Consider the following 21896-nt stretch of genomic DNA (forward strand, 5'->3'; position numbering starts at 1 on the left):
GAATAACAAGATAAAATAACAGCCTTTCTAATCATAGTGGACAGTAGCACATGTTGGCAGTTATGACAGCATTCAGAAGACTGACTGCTCCTGTTAAACAGAATACTCAGAACTGTTAACAGGGATACTTAGAACTGAAGAGCTTTCTAAAGACACACCTGTCACACTGTAACATATTGCCAAAAACTTGTGCCAAGCCTATATGTCTGAACTTCACCACTAAAAACACTAACTTCCTGAAAATGGGAATGTAGTGGCCAAATATCCCTCACGAAATCTCACATTAATGCCACAGCCCTGATCCCTAACTCTAAATCTAATTTATCACCTTGGCCAAGGAGGCTATGTTTTTTATCCGGTTTATTTGTTTGTTAGTTGGCAGATTAAGGAAAAACTACTGGGCTGATTTTCATGAAACTTGATAGAGGGGTGTGACATGGGTCAATGAACATCTCCTCGAAGCAGATCTGCAACAGCTGTGACACAGCATTGAATAAGAGATATAAAATGTTATCTTCTCATTGTTTCATGGTGGTTACGTTCTAATAAAAAGGCAGTTGAACGTTGGATGGGGTAAGTAGCTAGGTGAAATAAGGTGAAGCGTCTCCCCATTAAGTGTACTGTACGTACTGTGTGCACAGCAGCTTAGCTTAATTAATTATTTAAATCTCTTAATATGCCAGCAGGATCGGTGAGAATCTAGTGTGAATTAATGTTGTGTGCTCTTCTACAGCTCAAAAAAGGTTACATGCAGTCTTGCAATAGTTTGGAGTAAAGCAGCTGTCCTGATTGGTCTCAAAAAATTTTTTTCAAAAGCCAAAAAATTCTGTTTCCTCTGAAAAGTTTTCTCTTTCCTACAATTTTACTTTAAATGTAAAATTGTAAATTAAATGTAAATTAAATGCTCCATTTTATTTGTTCCAGTGACATTACTGTGCACATGGAAATGTTTACAACTATTGGAAGCAGCCTCTGTAATCATAAAAGTCAGTTGTTAAAGAAAGTACATACGTCACTGCGGTGCACAATAGAGGATTCCTCTGGAAAGCTTGTGCTACTCAATCTAATCCAAAAGGCACTACAGGGACCAGAGGTTAATCTCAAAACCAGTAATTCAGTATCGCACGTCCTGCCATGAGTGTGTGACCCAGGCTGGTTTAGTCCAACTGAGCTGCATCTTAAGTCTTAAGAAAGAAAATAAAAGTAAATATCTCTTTTTAGATTATTTTTATAATACAATGCTTTTTTCATATTAACACCACACTGCCTGAATTTTGGATTTATTATTATTATTATTATCATTATTATTGTTGTTGTTGTTAATTTATGTATTTTTATTTATTATTATATCCTGTAATTTCCCAGTTATGGGACTAATAAAGGATTATCTTATCTTATCTTATTATTTATTTAATGCCTCAAAGTTAAAGCCACTCATTAACTCAATGATGCAAGACAAAAAAAACCTGTGCATGCACTTTTTATTGTCCCATCGTTCCTAAAGTGTTTTTCTTTGAGTCATTCCTAATTAATCAGTGTGTGTCAGTATCAGTTTCGCCTTAGACTCTGCCCTTTCAATTTGCACAGTGACGTAAGCCGTAGGATCAAAGTGGTGTTGATAAATCCTATTTTCTCAAGTGGACACGTCTTTCCGGAGGGATTAAAGGTGTCTTACATCCCCCCACACGTTAACAACTGTGACTGTTGCTATTACAGATCTGCGGATCAACACTTGCCCAATTAAGATGAATTAAAACTTGGCTGTCCTCTTAATAGTCACCAGGGCCCATGCATACATTTATGAGAAACACAACATCCTACACAACATAAAATGGAGTTGATATGCACAGTTCTAATGTACTGGATTTAATGTCCCAGATTACCTGATGTCATTTAATGAATGGCAGTTTCTGAAGTATTCAGATGTAGATTTTTTTTCCATCCAAAAGTATAAGAAACTAACTGACTAAATAAATTTGACCTAATGTTTAGGCTTGTGGTGGTTTGTTGCTATTGTAGGACTGCAGCAAGAAGGCCATTGATGGCTCAGTTTCCATTATTACAGTTTACATTAGTTATGTGTTAATTAAACACCTTGTAGCTAATCCCCATTTTGACAAAGTGGACAGATATCCGCTGTCGAACAGGATTATTCAGGCATTTTGCATCTTAACCTAATAAGTTTACGGTTTTAATTACAGTTCACCAGTTTGCTTGTGCTTGCCTTGCCAAGAGTATCTCGGTCCAGCAGGACACCATGGCAGTAATTTGACCTAATCCTATCTGATGTTGCTTAAGCAAAAGTATAAGAGCAAAAGTTAGATGTGTTAGACGAGTCACACAAGGAGACTATAAGCAAGAAAAGAGCGAGAACAGCCGACTGAAGGGGACCTTCTTGTGGGATCAAAATGGCAGAAGAATGGGGAAAACAGGCATTTGCTGCCAGGCGGAACCATGACGATACAACGAGGGAATCTGCTTTCACTTACACAAACACCAATCATACAAGAGGTACAGTATTATCATTTTCTTATTTTTAATAACCTAAAGGGCATGCTAGTGATTGTAATTAAAAGTAAGTAGACCTTGACACTTCTCATGAAAGTGTTACTGTGCAGCATCAGGTGTCTATCCAATTTTATTGGTTAGAGAGCTGTACTGCGCTCGGTATAATTAATGTCTCATCACCTGGGGCAGACCAAGAGCTTTATCTCACATAAACAAACAGACTTCTGCTTTGGAGGGCTTCCAATGTCTTAAACGAGACTAACTGAACTTCTGAATATTTCTTATTGTTCCATTATATTTTTTACAATCCTTTAAATGACCAGTTAACATGTCTCCTCTCCATTGTGCTCAACGCAGCTTCAACTAGAATCTCATTTAAATGACAGACAGACAGATAGATAGATAGATAGATAGATAGATAGATAGATAGATAGATAGATAGATAGATAGATACTTTATTGATCCCGAGGGAAATTCACTATGTGTTCAAATGTAAGGCAGTTTTGTTATTCATTCACATTTGAAAATGAATACATGTATATTGTAAAAATGACATTTGTACAGTTTACATATGATACCTATACATACAATATATTTATCATTAATTATATGAATATGTGCAGCCTCAAAGATGTATTGTTTCCAAAACCTTAACAAAGAACACATGGTGGACTTGTGAGAACACTTGAGATTCTAAATTGTCAAACCTATATGAAATTGTTTTGTTTTCCTTAGATCCATTTGAGGGTCCCAATTACCACATTGCTCCTCGATGGGTTTACAACGTTGCAACAGTCTGGATGTTTTTTGTGGTCGTGGCATCAGTCTTCACCAATGGCCTCGTCTTGGTGGCCACAGCAAAATTCAAGAAACTCCGTCACCCTCTGAACTGGATCTTGGTCAATCTTGCTATTGCTGATCTCGGAGAGACAGTTTTTGCCAGCACCATCAGTGTATGCAACCAGATGTTTGGTTACTTCATTCTTGGACACCCAATGTGCATCTTTGAGGGCTATGTTGTCTCAGTTTGTGGTAAGTAGTCACAGTATTTTCTTTATGATGGGGAAATGGAAGAGCAGATTATTGGTGTTACATGGTTATTAGGCTGTGAGTCAAGTACTGAGTGTTCTGCTTCCCAACACAGGCATCACTGGTCTCTGGTCCCTGACTATCATCTCCTGGGAGAGATGGATAGTTGTGTGCAAACCTTTTGGAAATGTCAAATTTGATGCCAAATGGGCCACAGCTGGAATAGTGTTCTCCTGGGCCTGGTCAGCAGTGTGGTGTGCTCCCCCCATCTTTGGATGGAGCAGGTAACCTGATGTTTATCTTAAGAACGCTTGGTTTTTATTTTGTGGAAATGTAGGCTGAACATCTTCTTGTGTCAGGTACTGGCCTCATGGACTGAAGACTTCCTGTGGACCTGATGTATTCAGTGGAAGTGATGACCCTGGAGTCCAGTCTTACATGGTTGTTCTTATGATTACATGTTGCATCATTCCTCTGGCTATCATCATCTTGTGCTACTTTGCAGTCTGGATGGCTATCCGTGCTGTAAGTTGTCTTACTCGCAGTTTTATACTTCATACTGTATAAAGTATAGGTCACATCCTGGTGAAGTCTCACACTATGTTGATTTGTCAATCACAGGTTGCGTTGCAGCAGAAGGAATCAGAGTCAACCCAGAAAGCTGAGAGAGAAGTATCCAGGATGGTTGTTGTCATGATCTTTGCATATTGTTTCTGTTGGGGACCTTACACCTTTTTTGCCTGCTTTTCTGCGGCTAACCCTGGATACGCCTTCCATCCTCTGGCTGCTGCCATGCCTGCATACTTTGCCAAGAGCGCCACAATCTACAACCCTATTATCTATGTCTTCATGAACCGACAGGTGGGCACAACAGTAACCTCGATACATTAATCAAATTTCTCTGTCTTAATCTAAAGTGTTTGGTTTACATCTTTTTAAATATATTTATTTTTTCTCCCTGTCAGTTCCGCGTATGCATCTTGAAGCTCTTTGGCAAAGAAGCAGATGATGGCTCTGAAGTATCAACATCAAAGACAGAGGTCTCCTCTGTGTCTTCCGAATAAACCTCCATGAAAAACAGTTTTGATTTGTACACTAAATATTTATATTCATTTATTTATTTTAGTAATAGTTGTTTGGCAAATGTGAAAACAATAAAAAAAAATTACATACTGTAAAAAAGAATAAGAAATGACGTGATCATAGCACTTGTCTTTTTTTCAAGCAAATAAACAAACAAGCAAAAAAAAACAACAAATCAAACACAAGGGTATTTTTACTATGGTGATCCTTATATAAAACAATATTCAATATTTTCCCTCATGTTAAGAAGAAACACTACTGACAAGAAATTTTCATTCACTGGTCACTAAAATGTTTAGTACACTGAGATTTTGAGCTATTTTCCATCATCTTTCAGATTAATGGAAAGAAAATGTCCAGAATGCACATTCGAGTTTTTATTTAAACATTCTTATTTACGAGTCACATATTACCTCACTTGCACATTTTAACATAAAAATTTGTAAAATTTATACAAACTCTTACAAAAAAAATTGTAAGTAATGTACCAACTGGGGAAGTTTCATTTGAAAAATATGAGTTTTACAATACAAAGATAATCTTCAGCATCACTTAAAAAGTTTGGTTCATATACCAACCAAACTTTTGCTTTTTACTGAAGCTGTATTCTGAAGGTTGTTCATATATCTTTCATAAGCTGATTTATCACATTGTATTCTTAAAGTCATGAAGAAATGGAATTCTTATGGCTTTTGACAGTAACAGAGATATCTGAAAAGCCCTCCTTAAAAACCTTGTTAACAAACTGAAGTAATTCTGAATGTGGAATTCCGAATTTGGCTTTTTGAATGTCTAGATTTCTCTTCTGGAAAGTTTAAATTCAATTAGATAACGACTTATTTTACAATTACCAGAAATACTGTAACACATAAAAATAGGCAACTGAGTCAACTGAGAAGGTTCCATGGTCATTTCTATAAGTTAATTTTTCTCTCTCCTAATATATAAAACATTTTAATTAACTTGTAAAAATGGGATCACGCCAGCTGTTTTCATTTCTTAGTTTCTATTCAGCCTGAACCATACTATGTTAAGTTGTTTTCCACAGATTTGCTTCTGGATGGAAGCAGCGTATGTAGAGCAACACACTGTGAGTAGGTCAACATTACTGACTGATTGCAATATTAGACACAACGCAACAATATCTGTTACAAATACAGGAGGGTCCCAAACACAAGACACGGAGCAGGGTACTGTTGATAAAAAAGGGGCTTTACTGTAACATGAAATCTGAATCAGGAACTGATGGCAGGAAATATGTCAGATGGGAAGAGTGACGGCAGTGGAGGACGAGGCTGGTGAGTAGGGATGAAGATGTTAGATGTAGATGCTACAGATGGCTGATAGCAGACAGGCAGGCAAGTACAAGTGACTTCAGTACTTGAACTGCATGTATTGTATTTGCATACTGGAGGAATGTGTCATGTGTTTTAAACATGATTCCTGGATACACACATGACTCCTGTATTCCTTTTTTTTACTGAACAAGAACTATTTGAAATCCAGACAAATAGCAATCAAGTTTCTCGCTGTTCTTGTGCTAAATTAACCGATACTGTATTTGATGTTGCGCCCAAAATTGAAACGCTCTTTTATTTTGACATTTAGCCGGATGTTTTGAGTGACGACATTGTTTGCGCATGTCCACTCTCCTGCCATACACGTGAAGTTAGAGGCAAGACGTGGTTTCAGTAATGTCGAAAGCTAGTATGTATTTTACTGGTAACGATTGATTTATTCTCTCACTAAATAACTGTGGGCGGTTGAAATGGACATATTGTCATTTTCTGTATTTTACAGAGCAAAAACGAGCCAAACGTCTCGGCTTCCTCGGAAAGCACAAGGTAAGGGCTAACTTTTCCCTGCTAATGGTAAGGTGGCTAACTCTTCGTGCCGGAGTTACCGCTGAGGGCAGTCAGCTCTTCGGTTGGGTGCAGTAGCTCTGACATTTTGCTCGACTGCTTAGTATCTACAGTGATGGGTGAGATATTGTCCCTTCATCGTCATTATTATACCTTAGTGCAAACTGAACATTCAGCAGCTTTACTGTCACTGTGCACATCGCTATAAACAAATCAAACAACTGTGCAGATACTGTCAAATATGGACTGTATGGCAGTGCCATCTCATATGCCAAAGTGCGCACACACTCACTCTTGTAGGCTGGCAGGGAAACTCTTGTGAGAGATTCTTAAGTTTACATGTGGATAGAACATTTTAATGTATGTCTTTATTTTTGAGAGATTTACAAAATTTCAAAAAGGTTAAATGTGTAAGATTTTAATTTCCTCCACAAAGCCTAACACACGTAATGGCAAATTGTAAATTTTACGTTCTTATATTGTATTGCGATGCCTTAAATGGTCAAAAGGAAGACATATCATTATACAATAAATATTTGGCATGTTTTTCTGTCTTCAGGCTACAGATGGACGGAAGGGTGATGGTTCAGGGCGGGTAAAGAACTCAGAGCAGTCATCTGTGCAGCATGTCAAAGCCCACAAAAATCCAGAGGAAATCAGAAAGCAAAGGGTAAACATTTGAAAGTCTTGCCTACAATCGTATTTGACTTTGTGTTTCTGAGATTTTTTTTGAGGCTAACCAATCTTTCAATTCATATCTTTCATATCTAATCAGCTTCAGCACCTCCAGGAACAGCAGAAAATCTCCAGAGAACGAGAGCTGATGAAGAGGAGGAATTTGCAGAGCTTTCAGAATGACATCTTACAGCGGCAAAGACAGTTTGAGCAGAGGGTAAATATCAGCCTATTTGGAGGAAATAGACTCCAATTCGATTAAGTACAAAGTAATTTCTGTTTTCTTCTGTGTTCACAGGAGATGGAGATGCAGAGTTTGGAGAAGCATGTTAATTTTGAAAATGAGAATTCAAGAAAAGCATATTACAGAGAATTTAAAAAGGTATGCAAATGTTCCATACATGTCACAAACTGGTACATATCTTTTTGTCTCTCAGTCTTTTTCAGAGCAGTCCAAAGACAATGACGTTTCAAGACTAGTTAGTTAATCACACGCTACCATAGTAGTACATACCATTGGCTGTATATAAAGATGAATCAGAATCGTCTTTATTGCCATGTAAGTGAAGAGGTTTCACATTACTAGGAATTTGTCTTGGTGATTGGTGTATACATAGAACGTAAGAACGAGTAACATATAATAATAGAATAAAATAAAATAGAATAAGGTAAAACAAAATAAAATAAGTGAAATAAATATGGTTCTGGAGGTAGTACAGAGTGGAAGTAGTGCAAGTAGGTGAGGTAAACAGTGCAAATAAACCCCCTGGTGGCTGGCTCCAGTACAGTTCGTTACCCTCTCCTGCTCCATGTTAGTAGATGGGACATGGGCCAAAGTACAAATTCAAAGTACACATCAAATATTTTTTTCCATTTTGGACACTTTTTATGACACTGCTGTATGTCCGGGTGTTCATTTTTCTGACATGTTTGGGTTTAATTTGTTATTTATTTATTACATCTAATCACATCACGCTGTTACTTTAGTTATCACTGAAATGTAATTCACCAGGGTGGACTTTTGAACATGGACACTGTGTGTTTTAAAAGATTTTTTTAATTATTTTCTTTTATAGGTAGTGGAGGCCGCAGATGTGATTTTGCAGGTTTTGGATGCACGTGACCCTCTTGGCTGCAGATGTCCTCAGGTGGAGCAGGCAGTCATTCAGAGTGGAACAAACAAGAAGATAGTTTTAGTCCTTAATAAAATTGGTAAGTTTGCTAAATAAAGAGACATTTTGGGAATTTTCTACATTTATTTTCAATACCAGTTTTTTCTTATTGTTTGACTTTGATTACAGATTTGGTATCAAAGGAAATTGTGGAAAAGTGGATAAAGTATCTTCGTAATGAGTTTCCTACAGTAGCTTTCAAAGCATCTACGCAGCAACAGACCAAGAACTTGGTAGGCAGATAAATTACTATTATCTAAAACTGTAAATTGAAATTCAGTTATTTAAAGCTGTAAACTATCTTCATTTCACACAAGCGCTAAGGTTTTTTCCTTTTACCATCGACAGAAACGCAGTAACGTACCAGTGACACAAGCCACCACAGAGCTTCTAAGCAGCAGTGCTTGTGTTGGTGCAGATTGCTTGATGAAACTACTTGGCAACTATTGCCGCAACCTGGACATAAAGACAGCCATCACTGTAGGTGTTGTAGGTGAGCATCACATCCAGTTATACACCGGGTCCGTTCTGTGTTCTGTGTTATCGCAGCGTTTTCCGACATGAAACTGTTTTTTGATAGGTTTTCCTAATGTGGGAAAGAGTAGTTTGATCAACAGTTTGAAACGGGCACGAGCATGCAGTGTTGGAGCCACTCCAGGTGTCACCAAGTAAGTACATGGTAAGTTGTTGATCCTGTACTGCTGTAAAACCCTGCTTGCTTGGCTAATCTTGCTGGTGGATTACAGATGCCTTCAAGAGGTGCATTTGGACAAACACATTAAGCTCCTGGATTGCCCCGGCATTGTCATGGCAACTTCAACAACCGATGCAGCAATGATTCTTCGAAACTGTGTGAAAATCGAACAGCTTGTAGATCCCCTTCCTCCTGTCGAGGCCATCCTTCGACGCTGCAACAAGGCGCAGGTGCTTGATGTCATCATTACAACCTTTGATTTGTTTCTCCATTGTATTATATTGCCATTACATTTATCTTTTTCCTTTTTTTTCTGGATGTACAGATCATGGAGCACTACAGAGTTCCAGACTTTCAAACAGCTCTGGAGTTCTTGTCATTACTTGCTCGACGTCAAGGCAAACTAAGAAAAGGGGGACTACCTGACACTGACAAAGCAGCTAAGAGTGTCTTGATGGACTGGACAGGGTGGGTAAAAATATTTTTTGAGTTTGACAAATGACCGTCCATCATTGTTCTTAGCACTGTGTTAATTTCTGCATGTTGTGTCGTGTAGAGGAAGGATCAGTTACTTCACACACCCTCCAGAGACACACACTCTTCCCACACACGTCAGCGCTGAGATTGTTACAGAGATGGGCAAAGCTTTTGACTGGGATGAGCTGGAAAAAGGAAACCAGGAAGTTCTTGCAGGTAAAAATAAAGTAATTTCACCCAAATTACATTTTTTTCAGCAGATAGTATATTTCGAAAGACCTCTGTAAACAGTTTTCATTCAACTACTTTCTTCAGCAACCTGACAACATAACATTGACACTCTCGGCATGTCCAAACAGAAATTGATATAACTGAAAAGTGATGGGGGTACTACATTTACATTGAGGGTATTTTCTCACTTCCATACCAAAAATACCCAAAAGAAGTAGTAGTTGCTTCAGAGAGATTTTTTTAAAACTGTATTTCAGAGTCATCATGTCCTGATATTCAAATGGGATTCTGCATGGAAACCACTGGAATGACGCAAGGTGGTCGAAGTGAACCACCTTCTGACCTGGAAATGGGGGGGTCCTTGGAAGAGCCAGAATTTAAGGAAGAAACTGAATCTATGGAGGAAGAACAGGACACAGAGGTGTGACATGTCTGCACATCTAAAGTATTTGCTTAATTATAGCTTGATGTGCACTTAAAATTTGTAAAATGTGGTTAATTTAATTGTCTTGTCTTACTCTGTAGTTTGGACCAATGACAGTGGAGATAAAAGCTCAGAAGTCAAAAACTGACTTACCTGCAGATGATGCTACATCCAGGGCTCCAGGGTTGATGGATATCTTGAATGTAGATCCACTACAGCAGGGCCAGGCACTTATGGCTGCCAGCAAGAAGAGGAAAAAACAGCAGAAAAGAGCTGGTTTGTCTCAGTCCAATACTGATATCATTTTGTCTGTAGTGTGGTGTGTTCGTGCTGATTTCTTTGAAGATAAAGTAAACACAAACTCATATTAGGTTGGTTTTGATGTAAATAGGCCAACAGGCCTCATTTTACAATTTTTTTCACGCTCAGTTTTCATGGAAATCAAAGTGCTGAAGTCAAACAAAAAAAACCAACCAAGGCTTAAAGATGGTTATCGGTTTATAGTTGGGATATTATACCCTTGTATTAATGTGACATGTGGCTTTATGGAAAGGAAACATCCCTCGTGTCTAAAGTTTCTGTTGTTGTGTTTATTTTGTCCAACCCACTGATGATGGTGAAAACGTGCATGTGCAACAGAGGCAGGCCTCTTTTGAGAGTAATGCCTGACATGTAATGTATTTAATCATGCACATATAACTGATGCATTTTTCTTTTTTGTCTTCTCCCTCTGCAGACAAAATTGCCACCAAACTCTCAGACACCTTGACATCTGCAATGGACTTCTCGTTTTCAGATAGCTAATTAAAATGAATTTAAATAAAAGATGAAAAGAATACCTTATTTGTGTTTTGTCCTGTTTGGATGTGGCTTCAGTATTCTGATTGACGTTAAACTGTTTCTAACTGCAGATTTTAAGCTTCTTTGAGTTTCTCTTCAAATAATTCAGGTCTTTCCCAGCTAGACTGCAAACTTTTTCAGCCACTTTTCCACACATCTATTGGAAACGTTTTGCTTTTTTTGGGTTTTTGGCATAGTTTACCCCTGCAGGGCCACTGACGCTTCATATCACAGTCTGTATTACTCTAATGACTCATTAGAGTAAGGAAATGCTAGCAGATTTGCAAACACTTTAACCGGAGAGTAAATAGAAACTTAATGACTTTCTGTGCATTCCAGCAACTCTTGTTTGCATTGAAACTGTTGTGGAAAATTATTTGCTGCTGGTGAAGAATGAAACAGAGACTTCTGTCGGCCGACAAGGTTTTAATTTGCAAATTTGCAAAGAAAAGGTCAATCAACACACGAGCGGTCAGAATGATTGAAAGACCCCGAACATGGGGAGACCTAAACATTTATACCTGAGGAACATCCCTAAGGTATGTTTCACACCTTTCTGTGTGCCGCAGGAGTTGATTCCTCTACTCAGAGCGTTTTTACACTTTCCGTCTGCTACGGGGTATTGGCATCGACTCCCTGGGGTGTGACTCGCAGCTGGGGTGTCCTGCAGCGTACAGGCTGGAGGTTTAAGAAGTCTAGTCATGATAATTTAACACAAAAAGGACCTGGTCTCTTTGTGTGAAAGCAGGATGTGGGGCGTCTCATGTAGCTGATCACAGGGAACTTGAAATTATCATTACAAAACACTATTGTTTTATTAAGTTTTACTTGTGTTAAACCGGCACTATGACTGCCGTTGTGAAAGTGTTGGAACGTGACAGCTGGCAACAAGTTCCGGGTGACATGCGGTAGATGACCTCAGGTCGTCGGCCCGAGATAAACAACGCTGTTTACCACGGAGGTTAGCGACTGTTCAGAGAGCCCGTATTCACCGACTTTAAAATGGCCAAGAAAACGGAGGTCATCGGATATTTATGGCTGTGATTACGTGAAACACATCTGTCGCCACAGTATGTTTTTATCTTTACTAAAAAATGACGTTAAAATTCTTTAGCCAGCGTTAGCTTTTCGGCAACTGCTGGGATGCTAGCTACCTGGCTAGCTACGCTGCAACTTCCGTTTATTTTTAATACGATGTCATGATAGACCATTGCTTTCAGCAAAAAAAAAAAAAAAAATAGCTAACCTCCTGCCAGATGGCGGCTGGTATTTAACTAAACTGAAGAGTCACTATAATGCGCCTGTAGTGTAAATTTTATCGTTAGCTGGGCGTGTTGATGCGGGCCCATTAGCATCACTGAGCTGTCAGCTCCGCTAACTCATGGCGCTTGATCGGAAGTCGCCACAAATAGATATTCTGAAAAGTACGATAGCTAACCGTTTGATATCCGTGTTCAAATGACTCATAAAACTCTCCCCAGCATTAATGCGACATGCCTTTTATGGTAGGCTGTCAACGTTGTTCTGTAAGCGGCAAGGAGCTCCTTTAAGTGACATAACACACACTGTCAACTTACACACAGCGTATGACCCATAGGATAAAGCAACACTGACACAACTTGTAACGACGTGTTTTAGCTTGTTTGGCAAAAGTACTCAGTGGACGCAGTGCGTTAATTCATTTTACTTTCAGAAAGTGTAACCAGCAAAACGAGAAGTCATGCCATGAAAGTGTGATATCTGACAGACGCTAAAAGACATGTAAAGCTGTGTCAGAGCTAGCATGATTAAGGGTGGAGATGTAAGTCTGCGCGCCGATAGGGATGCAAGATTCAAGGGTTTGAATGTGGAGGCAGACTTGAAGTGCAATTTTGGTTTCTGTGTAAGGTAATAGCATTGGGTTAAAGCTTGAAGAGGGCCTTATGAGTCCACACTATATCTCAGCAAAGTAACAGAAAGAGATTGTCATAAATTCCCTGACGTCAAAGTGACCTCCTCATATTTGTCCAAAACCCAAAGACTCTTTGTTTACTATCAAAAAAGACGAAGAAAAACATTATCAAAATAGGTGGCTATTAATTTTCTTTCAGCTGATCAGTTAACTAATAGTTGCAGCTCTAATGACCAAAGTATTCATTAGAATGCAGTGTTATCAGCTGAAGGCAGTTCAATAAATTTACAATGGGAAAAGTGAGTACTGATATTGGCCCTGATTTGATCAGTTTTATTGATGAAGACAGTGGGACTTAGTTCAGTCAGCACCTAGTGAAGCTTCAACAGAAACTGGTGAGGGTTTTTACAAACTGATCAATGCTGTTAAGCAAGATTCCTCATATGTGCCAGTTGGCATAAAACAAATGAAATAGTTGTCTCTGGCATGTTTTCATATAACAATGGGAGACAGTACGGTGGGAGGGACTGTTTAGCTGGAAGTGGTTCTGTGTTAATAGCGATGTACATGTTACCAGTTACTTCAGTAAAGGCTGGACTTCTGACGAGACGTTTAAGACAGTTCAGGAGCAGTGTGTTTGAAAGATATGTGGCTTGTGAAAAATGGATCCAATATTTGCTTTGGTGTCTAGTGGGCAAAAGAATTGGTCATAATCTGTGCTCATCTGTATGGGATCTCCATTGTTGTATTTTGTGCCTCATAATGCACCACACATTTTCAGCAGGAGGCAGCACTGTACTGCAGCAGGCTGGTCTAATACTGCACTTTTTTGCTGCAAAACACCGGTCAAAGTTGAGTGGATGGCGGTTTATGTTGCTCCAAAACCTGTCTGTACCTTTCAGTATTAATGGTGCCAGCGTTGATGTGCAAGTTACTCATGCTGTGCGAACTAACACTCTCCCCATATCATTACAGATGGTAACCTTTGAACTTTGCGTTGGTAACAGTCTGGATGATCCTTTTTAGTGTTGGCATTTAGCCTTGACACTTACAGGCACAGATTTCTCAGGATTCTCTTAATCTTTTAATGATATTATGGATTGTAGATGGTGAAGTCACTAAATCATTGCTTTGTGTTATTTTGGAATCACAATCCACCCCAGACCCCAAACTAAATACAATAGTGGATGATTTCGGAGACTGAATTATGTAATAACACAAGATATTATATACTTTAAAATACTGTACTCTGTTGTCCTCCTTGTTCTGTGTTTGTTCTCCAGCTCCATCTCTAGATCTGGATATCCCTCTTCAGCCATGTCGTCACGTGTGTTGCTGCGACAACAGCTGATGCGAGAACAGGCCCAGGAGCAGGAGAGACGTGAGGCCCAGCAACAGGCCTCTGCTTCTCAGCTCCGGGCCACTGACTCCACTCCAGCCATCTCTGTCACACTGCCCCCAAATGCTGCCCGTCCCCCTCCAGCACAGGTGCCCGTGGAGGTGCTAAAGGTAAGAGCATCCTGTTTGCATGCTCGTTCCTTTTGTTGTTTATGTAGTGAAGTCTCGGTATGTCAGAACATTAGTCCTTAACCGCTCTTTAAATCTTTGAATTAAACAGGTGCAGACTCACTTGGAAAACCCCACTAAGTACCACATCCAGCAGGCGCAGAGGCAACAGGTGAAGCAGTACCTCTCCACCACTCTGGGCAACATGGCGGTAACTCAGACCCTGGGTGTTTCCCCTGCGCCACAGTCCACTTCTGCCCCTGAAATTGCTCCTACCGCCTGCAGTGCCCCTAACAGTCCTATGGCTTTACTTAACATAGGATCCAACAAGGAAGAGGTATGATAAATTCCTGCTTTGATATTAGTTGTTTCACTTCTTGCGTGTGGGTTTGACTTGCTTGTACAGCATATTACGCAACCTTGTCAATAGTTGCCTTTCATCAGACTCGCAGTTAAACTCGCAAGTTAAACGTTTAACCCTCTGCTCACCTCTAGCGCAATTACTTTTTGTTTGCTCTGCAGTGATGTGCCTGTAGGTCCCACTATGTTGATGCATGCCTTTTGTAATCGTATCCTCCTTGGCCTGCTGTCACAATAAGATGTTAAATACTGCACCTACAGTTTAACCATGCAAGCGCTTCTCTTGCACACACCTTTCGATTTGAAGCCAGGCCTCTTTTGAACTGTTACATTGGTTTAAATGTTTAGTGTTGGCATTCAGTCTTCCCAGACTTTATTTAGGACTGTGTTAGATTACAAAGCACACTTTGCTGTATACAGTAGGCTACATACACGATGATGATGATGACGACTTCCACACAGTTAACCCTGAAAGCCTTAATGACTTAGTACCACTGTGTGTTTTCTCTCATCTGCTCTATCTAGATTGACGATGTGATCGACGACATCATTAGTCTTGAATCCAGTTTTAATGACGACATCATTACATTGATTGACTCAGGTCTTCAGTTGCCGAGCACGGTATGAAGCAAGAATATATTTATTTCAATAAGTTTTACGTGTTGTTTGGATGTACAGTGGCAGGATAACACAGTAGATTGCAGGCAGGTTTTATCCACAAACACTGAAACGCCCAAATTGTTTTCCCTGTGAATGGACGGCCTCTTTTATGTGTGGAATTCTGAGGTTGTAAGAGTAAATATACACTTTTGGCACTCAGTTACTATTCGTCACAAAAGTGCTGCCTGGGCGGGGCACAGCTATCAGAGCATACAAGACCGAGTGAAGTAAGACAAGTTAAATTGTGCTCATAAAAAAGTACATTGTAACTACCGGATTAACAACTAATTTGTTAGATAGAAAGTTTGCCAAAATTTGGCTGCATAGTTTAACATGAGAATTATGGTGATGCTGCTGGAGGAAAAGAAGAAGAAGCACAGTGAGGTAAATGAATTTTCTGATTTTTGAAATGGCACATGCTCTTGTTGTTCACCTTTTAAAATCCAGTAATTTAATATGACTGGTTGGATTTTGTGCTTCAGCCTGAAATGGCATCTGTTAAATAGAATGTTTAGTTTAAAAATTCTAATTATAATACCCATGTTTTCTGTGTAGCACGGGTCCACTATGCAACATGTAGCAGCATTTGTGTTATTCCACAGAAACGAGTGTTGATGTTGTTTTGAACTGGAGGAACAGGTTGCTCTTAATGTTAACAGGAATGGGGAAGACATCCTTAACACACATTTCCTTCTAAGTTTATGGCAGTCACTGACCATTTATGAAATTACATGATGAAATGATATTTTATCCATGTAGCTCCCAGGAAATCTCTTGGATGTATACCATAGCCCTGGAATGGCAGCACCTACTCTGACTGTCAGCAACTCCTGCCCTGCTGATCTTCCAAAAATTAAAAGGGAAATTACTGGTACGGTAACATTTTTAAACACGTGTCTTGACTTTTTCAATGTTCAGGAGAGCTTTTATTGAAGTTTCATAGTGTTTGTATGAAACACTATGAATTTGACTTTCAGATTCAGATGCCAAAGCACTAATGAAGGAAAGGCAGAAGAAAGACAACCATAACCTCAGTAAGTTGAACTTCATTTCAACCCTTTTGAGCACTTGTGACACGCAGTGCGGATTCAGAAATCTCAACATTTCAGCTCTGTGGATATGATCTTTTGCTTTTTGTTTGAACTGGTAAAACATCCCACCGGAGGACTTTCACACGTGTATCAAATAATGCATTCTCAAGGCACAGCTGAGTGTTGAGTGTTGTAAACATGTGCTTTGCTTTTGCTCTCTGCCTTGTCGTTCTCACTTGACTACAGTTGAGAGGAGGCGGAGATTCAACATCAACGACCGTATAAAGGAGCTGGGGACTCTGATACCCAAGTCAAATGATCCGTAAGTCTGATGCTTCTGAGTGTTCATTTTCCCTTGCTGAATCTCTTTATGAATATGAAATTACGGTATTTGAATTTTAGAACTGAGTACCCACAATTGTAAAAATGGAATCTTGTTTTCTGTTTCTGTTGTTTCCTCTCTTCATCCCCTCTGCGATACATATTTGCCAATTTCACGATGGTGACAGTGAGATGCGTTGGAACAAAGGCACCATTCTGAAAGCTTCTGTAGACTACATCAGGAAGTTACAGAAGGAGCAGCACCGAGCAAAGGATGTCGAAATGCGTCAGAAAAAGTTGGAGCAGGCAAACCACAGTTTAATGTTACGCATCCAGGTCAGTATAAAGCAAAAGTCTGGTGACTAGTGGTGCATTGCTTAGTTATTAGAGCCAAAGGTAGCAGGCAACTAAGACAGCCTTCATGCAGTCTTTACATGTTTTTAACCTAAAATATTTAATGTTTTTAGGGTATTTTTACTTAGGCTGGAAACATCAAACGGCAGATTGCCTGTAATGGAGGAATGTAAGATGGGTAGCTTATACAAAATAATTTGTTCATACTTAAGAGTAGAAAAAAAGGACAAACAGGGCTAAAGTGTACTTTTGATGTATTTTTTAAAAGTAGTGTTTAGAGTGTAAAGACACTACTTTTCTTATGCAAAATGCAGTGGTTAGGGTAAAAATAATAATGTTGTAAGTTGTCCATGATGTGGTATCTGAATGTGCACACGCTGCGGTTCTTTTCAGGAGCTAGAAATGCAGGCACGGCTCCACGGTCTTTCCACACCCAGCAGCATCTCACCTGGTCTTAGCTCCGATCCCTCCCTGCTCCAGCGGCAGCCGGTCCTGCACAGTGGCCAGTCGCTGGCTCCCAGTGCAGAAGGAGCCTCCTCCCAAAACCTCCTCAGCCTGGGTGCATCAGCCATTGGAGAGTCTCTTCCAGCCTCCTTCCTGTCCCCACCCTCCTCGGACTCCCCTGCAGGAGTCACCATTAGCAGCCCCCTGGACCTGGGCAGCCTGAGCTTTGCCGAGCTTGAAGACACCTCCGCCTCAGCACTCTACCCCGACGTGGGCTTAGGAGACATTCTAATGGATGATGGGTGCACCCTGTCTCCAGACAGGGTGGGTGAACCGCTGTTTTCTCCTTTGTCACCCGGTGCCTCTAAAACCAGCAGTCGCAGGAGCAGCCTTGAAATGGACGAGGACTTGTGATGAGCTCTGTGTGGCGGTCAAAGACTGTGTGTAGGGACAAGATTGTCAGGAAGTGCAGTCTATCCTTAAATAATATGAGTCTATTTACAGTATAGGACTGAAGAATTGAACTTAGCAAAAAATAGCTTACGTGAAGATCAAAACTAACATAAATGTACTTTGGATTTGTTTGCAATACATTATTATTGTTCCTGTTTGGAGCTGGTCACATGATTATGTCCGGGTTTATAAATGCAATCTTATTAAAATGGAATATTGTATAATAGGGGCATGGAGTTAGCATTAAGAAATAATACGTTCTTAAGCAGTTTTTAAGATTTTCTTCAGAGGTTTAAGAGGGATATAAAGTTTGCTTGAATTTATTATATGCTCATTTAAAGGGACGAAAGCTGTGAGGTTTGTTTTTCACAACAACATTGGCATAACAAACTGATTAAGAGATGCCAACACACAGTATATTGTTGTTTTTTTTCTTTTTGGTTCGGTTTTTTTTTTTTTTTTTTTTTAACTGACTGGAATCAGGGTTTGTTAATAGCAGTTGCATGCTCATCCATGTTGGATTGTTTCACCAGCAGCTACAGAAGGGATCTCTGTAAAGTGAAATGGCACATTGTGAAATACTTATTGCATATTGTATATAAGAATATTTTATTTTGAGCAATTTTATTGCACCTTATTTACTGGCAGTCTATGCATTTTATGAGAGCTTTTGTCTGTTTTTTTTTTTTATTATTATTACACACAGTGGACAGCTAATGCCCAAGTTGCATGTATTTGTAATAAACCTTAAAAGCAGTGGAAAATCACTTGCTGCTGCAGCTAGTTAGCCAAAGCAGGACTTCTTCCAGAGTAGCTACAAATTACAAATCAATGTTTTATTTTTGAACAGATATACTCAGTCAGTGGAAATACAGACAGTATGAGAAATGCAGAACAATTTCATCCTTTTAGTACTGTAGTTCATTACATATATTTTTTTGATACCTGAATAATAGTTTGATAAGTAGTTTCAGCTGACTAATATTTGTGTTGTCAGTGATTGTTTGTGTCCATTAATCTTGGTGGTCACTGAGTGATTATTACCGGTTAGCATAATCTACCAAGATTGTGGATTTTTGGATCAAAAGAGATACATTTAATAATGAATTATTGCTTATTGTAGTATGAATTCAGAGGGCTTTGCCTTCCTTTTAAACCAACCACTAGCCTCACCTCCGTAATAACAAGATATGACTGTTTTTTTGTGTGAAACTTGCAATGCAATTGTTATTCAGTACAAATAGCCGCAAACTTTACAAATGCATTTAATGAGTCGGATGCTTAATGCAATCTTATGTACAGTTAATGAATGTGTGTTTGAAGAAGTACCTGCACATGTGTAGTTGTTTTATTCTTTTTAACACTGACACACTGTATTTTTTTTTCCTCCAACACAAGCTCCAACAGTGCTGTGGTAACATGAAACCAGAATTAGTGAAAACAGCCAAAAGCATCTCCACGTGTCTGTGGTTACAGTGTTTTTGAAGGTGTGCTCTCCTGTACATTCAGAACTTAACCTACTTTGTTTTTAAAGCAGCTCAACCCCTTAGCTCAGTGCTTCTGATTGCATTGCTCATACTCCCATAAGACTGATTACCTTCAGTCAGCTTTTTCCACTCATGCACAATATTGTAACCGTGTCTTACCCTCACTTATATTTGCGTGCGAACATGGACTGTTAAACTGGTAGCATTTGTCTTGTCCCTACAAGTTGGCTTTCAGAAGAATTTATCAAATAAAAGATTCCCATTGGTTCCTGTCTGTGTGTGTTGTTATTTGCTGGAGGCCATTGTTAGTGATAAAGCATCTGAGAGATTTCCATAGCGAGGTCCAGGCACTCTGTAGCCTGTAGGCAGATGTCACAGATGGGACAGTCACACAGGAAGCAGCGAACACCCAGACACCCGCAGAGGTCACAGTGGTGGGTGATGTCCAGCAGCGGCTGTAGGGTGCTGGTCTCACAGCCGCACAGGGATGAACACAGTGACCAAATGCATGCATTACACCCTCTCATTGTGGCCAGTAAGCAGTCCAGAGGGTGACAGAAGAGACAGGCCAAAAGGACTGCAGCACAAAGGTCTGGTCAGGTGAGAGAAGAAAGCTTCACTTCATGGAAAAGACATTCAAGAGAGAAGAAAGGACTACACAAGTAGTTCTGTGTCCTCACCATCACCATCTGGCTCAGAGTTGACCGCTGTGGTTTTGAGGTTTTTTTGATGCCTGCTGATTGTTGTGACTGACTGACTCGCTTCACAGACTGTGCAGGCCTCAGTAGAAGATGGCAGCAGGGCACACAGAGGCTTTGGCTGCTTTTTCTCCACAGAGGACGGACTACAGATGGATTCTGCTCCAGTCAGTCCACCTCTAGGGTTATTGTGCAAGTTGGTTTCAACAGACGCTTGTGTAGCGGAAATAAAAATGAACAAACAACAAATCTCCATGAAAACTGCTTTTGCAGGAAATGACTATTATATTTATTAATAGATTAAGTTACCTCTTGTTTCAGTTGGGAATACATTCACAGATGTCTCAGCTGAAGATAATACAGTGTCCTCATTGGGGGTCTGCTCCAAACAAATGGTGTTTTCAGCAGAAGATTCTGTAAGACAAGAAAAGAAAGTTTAGCTAAATGACTGCAATTCATCTTTGCTGCTAATTCTCTGAAAACATACCAGTCTGACCCGCAACGGGGTTGGCAGGTGTAATGGGGGCATTAAGAGCAGTGGTTAGTGAGTCAACTGTGTTTCCATCCTCGATCTTCTCATTCACATCTGTAGAGCTCAGTTTGGCAGCCATTGTGGCATCCACTTAACGTTACTCATCCACTTTATCTCACATGCTTCAGGCTCCTGAAAAACTGAAGAACAAACCACCAGAATTGTGAGGGAGGTCAAGAGAAATTAAAGTGGTTAACTGATCCTGTTAATCTGAGAGAAAATTAGGAAAGTAAATTTCACTGACAAAATATAACCCCTGTAATTTGAGTTAACCAGAAGAGCATTTGTAGTGCTTTAATTTCACATTCTTTCTCTAGACTGAAATAATTTACATTGTAGGTTAAATTAAACCTCATCATTCTCAGTACATACCACAGACCCTAAGCTGGATCTGGAGCTAAAGTTCTGTGGCTGTTAGTGATGAGTGGACGACTTGGAAATTGCAGAGAAGTTAATCAATTATTAATCACCATTTTGGAAACATTTATAATGGAGATGAAAGGCAGCGGGCAGATATCCTGACAGCTTTATGAGAATGTGAGATCTTGATTTTGCTATTCATTAATAATTGATTCATTCAAATAATACTTACCTTGTGGTTTTGCAGATAGAACAAAGGAAACCACATTTACATCTGAAGAATTTTATACATATTTGTTACAGTTTAACTATTTATTTATTTATTTATTATTAGGACTATACAGTAAACAGTTACAGGTTGTATTGGTGATAAATCCTAGGAAATACAAAGGATGTAAGTAGTATATAATATAATAATCTATCAAGATGAATGAGTCAAATCAAATAATTTTTTTTCACTCAACAAGCTTTAATTCATTGAATCTGATGAATGAACTCAGTAACCTCAGCCATTAAATCTTAAATGCATTTTATGTTATTCATAATGTACAGGAACCTTCAAAGCTTGCTGTATATTTCTCCTTATCGCTCTCTTTTTTAAGAAGAATTTTGTACTCACCACTTTCGAAGTAGCTGATCCAGCATGTAGCCTTAATTACAGACACATCCTTGAGGAACGTGCTTAGCAGTGGAGGTGTATCTCACATGCTCTTTCATACTCTCTCTCTCTCTCTCTCTCTCTCTCTATGTGTGTGTTTGTGTGTGTTAAAACAGGAAGAGGAACAAGAACAGTAGAACAGTTGC

The 21896-nt window shown here is 39.4% G+C and overlaps 4 protein-coding genes across 4 annotated transcripts; 3 read left to right on the plus strand and 1 right to left on the minus strand.

Moving 5' to 3' along the window:
* The first annotated feature begins 1971 nt into the window (after nucleotides 1-1971).
* Nucleotides 1972-4601, plus strand: LOC124056838 (red-sensitive opsin-like). Its single transcript, XM_046384689.1, has 6 exons — nucleotides 1972-2511; nucleotides 3244-3540; nucleotides 3653-3821; nucleotides 3897-4062; nucleotides 4159-4398; nucleotides 4503-4601. The coding sequence occupies exons 1-6, from the start codon at nucleotides 2409-2411 to the stop codon at nucleotides 4599-4601; spliced, it is 1074 nt and encodes a 357-aa protein (XP_046240645.1). The 5' UTR covers nucleotides 1972-2408.
* Nucleotides 4602-6215: 1614 nt separating this feature from the next.
* Nucleotides 6216-10993, plus strand: gnl3l (guanine nucleotide binding protein-like 3 (nucleolar)-like). Its single transcript, XM_046384688.1, has 15 exons — nucleotides 6216-6327; nucleotides 6421-6464; nucleotides 7042-7152; nucleotides 7258-7374; nucleotides 7456-7539; nucleotides 8234-8369; nucleotides 8459-8562; nucleotides 8678-8822; nucleotides 8910-8997; nucleotides 9076-9253; nucleotides 9349-9491; nucleotides 9580-9716; nucleotides 9989-10152; nucleotides 10257-10431; nucleotides 10892-10993. Exons 1-15 carry the CDS (start codon nucleotides 6315-6317, stop codon nucleotides 10957-10959), a joined length of 1707 nt encoding a protein of 568 aa, XP_046240644.1. The 5' UTR covers nucleotides 6216-6314; the 3' UTR covers nucleotides 10960-10993.
* Nucleotides 10994-11880: 887 nt separating this feature from the next.
* Nucleotides 11881-19769, plus strand: tfe3b (transcription factor binding to IGHM enhancer 3b). Its single transcript, XM_046384700.1, has 9 exons — nucleotides 11881-12065; nucleotides 14170-14395; nucleotides 14505-14729; nucleotides 15278-15373; nucleotides 16172-16283; nucleotides 16390-16446; nucleotides 16690-16765; nucleotides 16953-17100; nucleotides 17512-19769. The coding sequence occupies exons 2-9, from the start codon at nucleotides 14204-14206 to the stop codon at nucleotides 17974-17976; spliced, it is 1371 nt and encodes a 456-aa protein (XP_046240656.1). The 5' UTR covers nucleotides 11881-12065; nucleotides 14170-14203; the 3' UTR covers nucleotides 17977-19769.
* On the minus strand, nucleotides 19418-21804 carry si:dkey-245f22.3 (uncharacterized protein LOC492819 homolog). Its single transcript, XM_046384701.1, has 5 exons — nucleotides 21712-21804; nucleotides 20688-20872; nucleotides 20510-20614; nucleotides 20183-20413; nucleotides 19418-20094 (listed from the first exon to the last, which is right to left on the minus strand). The coding sequence occupies exons 2-5, from the start codon at nucleotides 20809-20811 to the stop codon at nucleotides 19808-19810; spliced, it is 747 nt and encodes a 248-aa protein (XP_046240657.1). The 5' UTR covers nucleotides 20812-20872; nucleotides 21712-21804; the 3' UTR covers nucleotides 19418-19807.
* Between the last annotated feature and the right edge of the window lie 92 nt (nucleotides 21805-21896).

This window comes from Scatophagus argus, chromosome 3, assembly GCF_020382885.2.
Source record: "Scatophagus argus isolate fScaArg1 chromosome 3, fScaArg1.pri, whole genome shotgun sequence".
NCBI lineage: Eukaryota > Metazoa > Chordata > Actinopteri > Scatophagidae > Scatophagus > Scatophagus argus.

Excerpts from the sequence above, each read along its gene's own strand:
- LOC124056838 (XM_046384689.1), top strand. The coding sequence starts at position 2,409 with ATGGCAGAAGAATGGGGAAAACAGGCATTTGCTGCCAGGCGGAACCAT. Across the intron at positions 3,541-3,652 it reads CTATGTTGTCTCAGTTTGTG|GCATCACTGGTCTCTGGTCC; the intron begins GTAAGTAGTCAC and ends TTCCCAACACAG. Across the intron at positions 4,399-4,502 it reads ATGTCTTCATGAACCGACAG|TTCCGCGTATGCATCTTGAA; the intron begins GTGGGCACAACA and ends TCTCCCTGTCAG.
- gnl3l (XM_046384688.1), top strand. Across the intron at positions 7,153-7,257 it reads AGGAAATCAGAAAGCAAAGG|CTTCAGCACCTCCAGGAACA; the intron begins GTAAACATTTGA and ends ATATCTAATCAG. Across the intron at positions 10,432-10,891 it reads AAAACAGCAGAAAAGAGCTG|ACAAAATTGCCACCAAACTC; the intron begins GTTTGTCTCAGT and ends CTCCCTCTGCAG.
- tfe3b (XM_046384700.1), top strand. The coding sequence starts at position 14,204 with ATGTCGTCACGTGTGTTGCTGCGACAACAGCTGATGCGAGAACAGGCC. Across the intron at positions 15,374-16,171 it reads GTCTTCAGTTGCCGAGCACG|CTCCCAGGAAATCTCTTGGA; the intron begins GTATGAAGCAAG and ends TTATCCATGTAG. Across the intron at positions 16,284-16,389 it reads AATTAAAAGGGAAATTACTG|ATTCAGATGCCAAAGCACTA; the intron begins GTACGGTAACAT and ends TTTGACTTTCAG.
- si:dkey-245f22.3 (XM_046384701.1), bottom strand. The coding sequence starts at position 20,811 with ATGGCTGCCAAACTGAGCTCTACAGATGTGAATGAGAAGATCGAGGAT. Across the intron at positions 20,615-20,687 it reads CCCCGTTGCGGGTCAGACTG|AATCTTCTGCTGAAAACACC; the intron begins GTATGTTTTCAG and ends CTTGTCTTACAG. Across the intron at positions 20,095-20,182 it reads CTCTGAGCCAGATGGTGATG|ACCTTTGTGCTGCAGTCCTT; the intron begins GTGAGGACACAG and ends TCACCTGACCAG.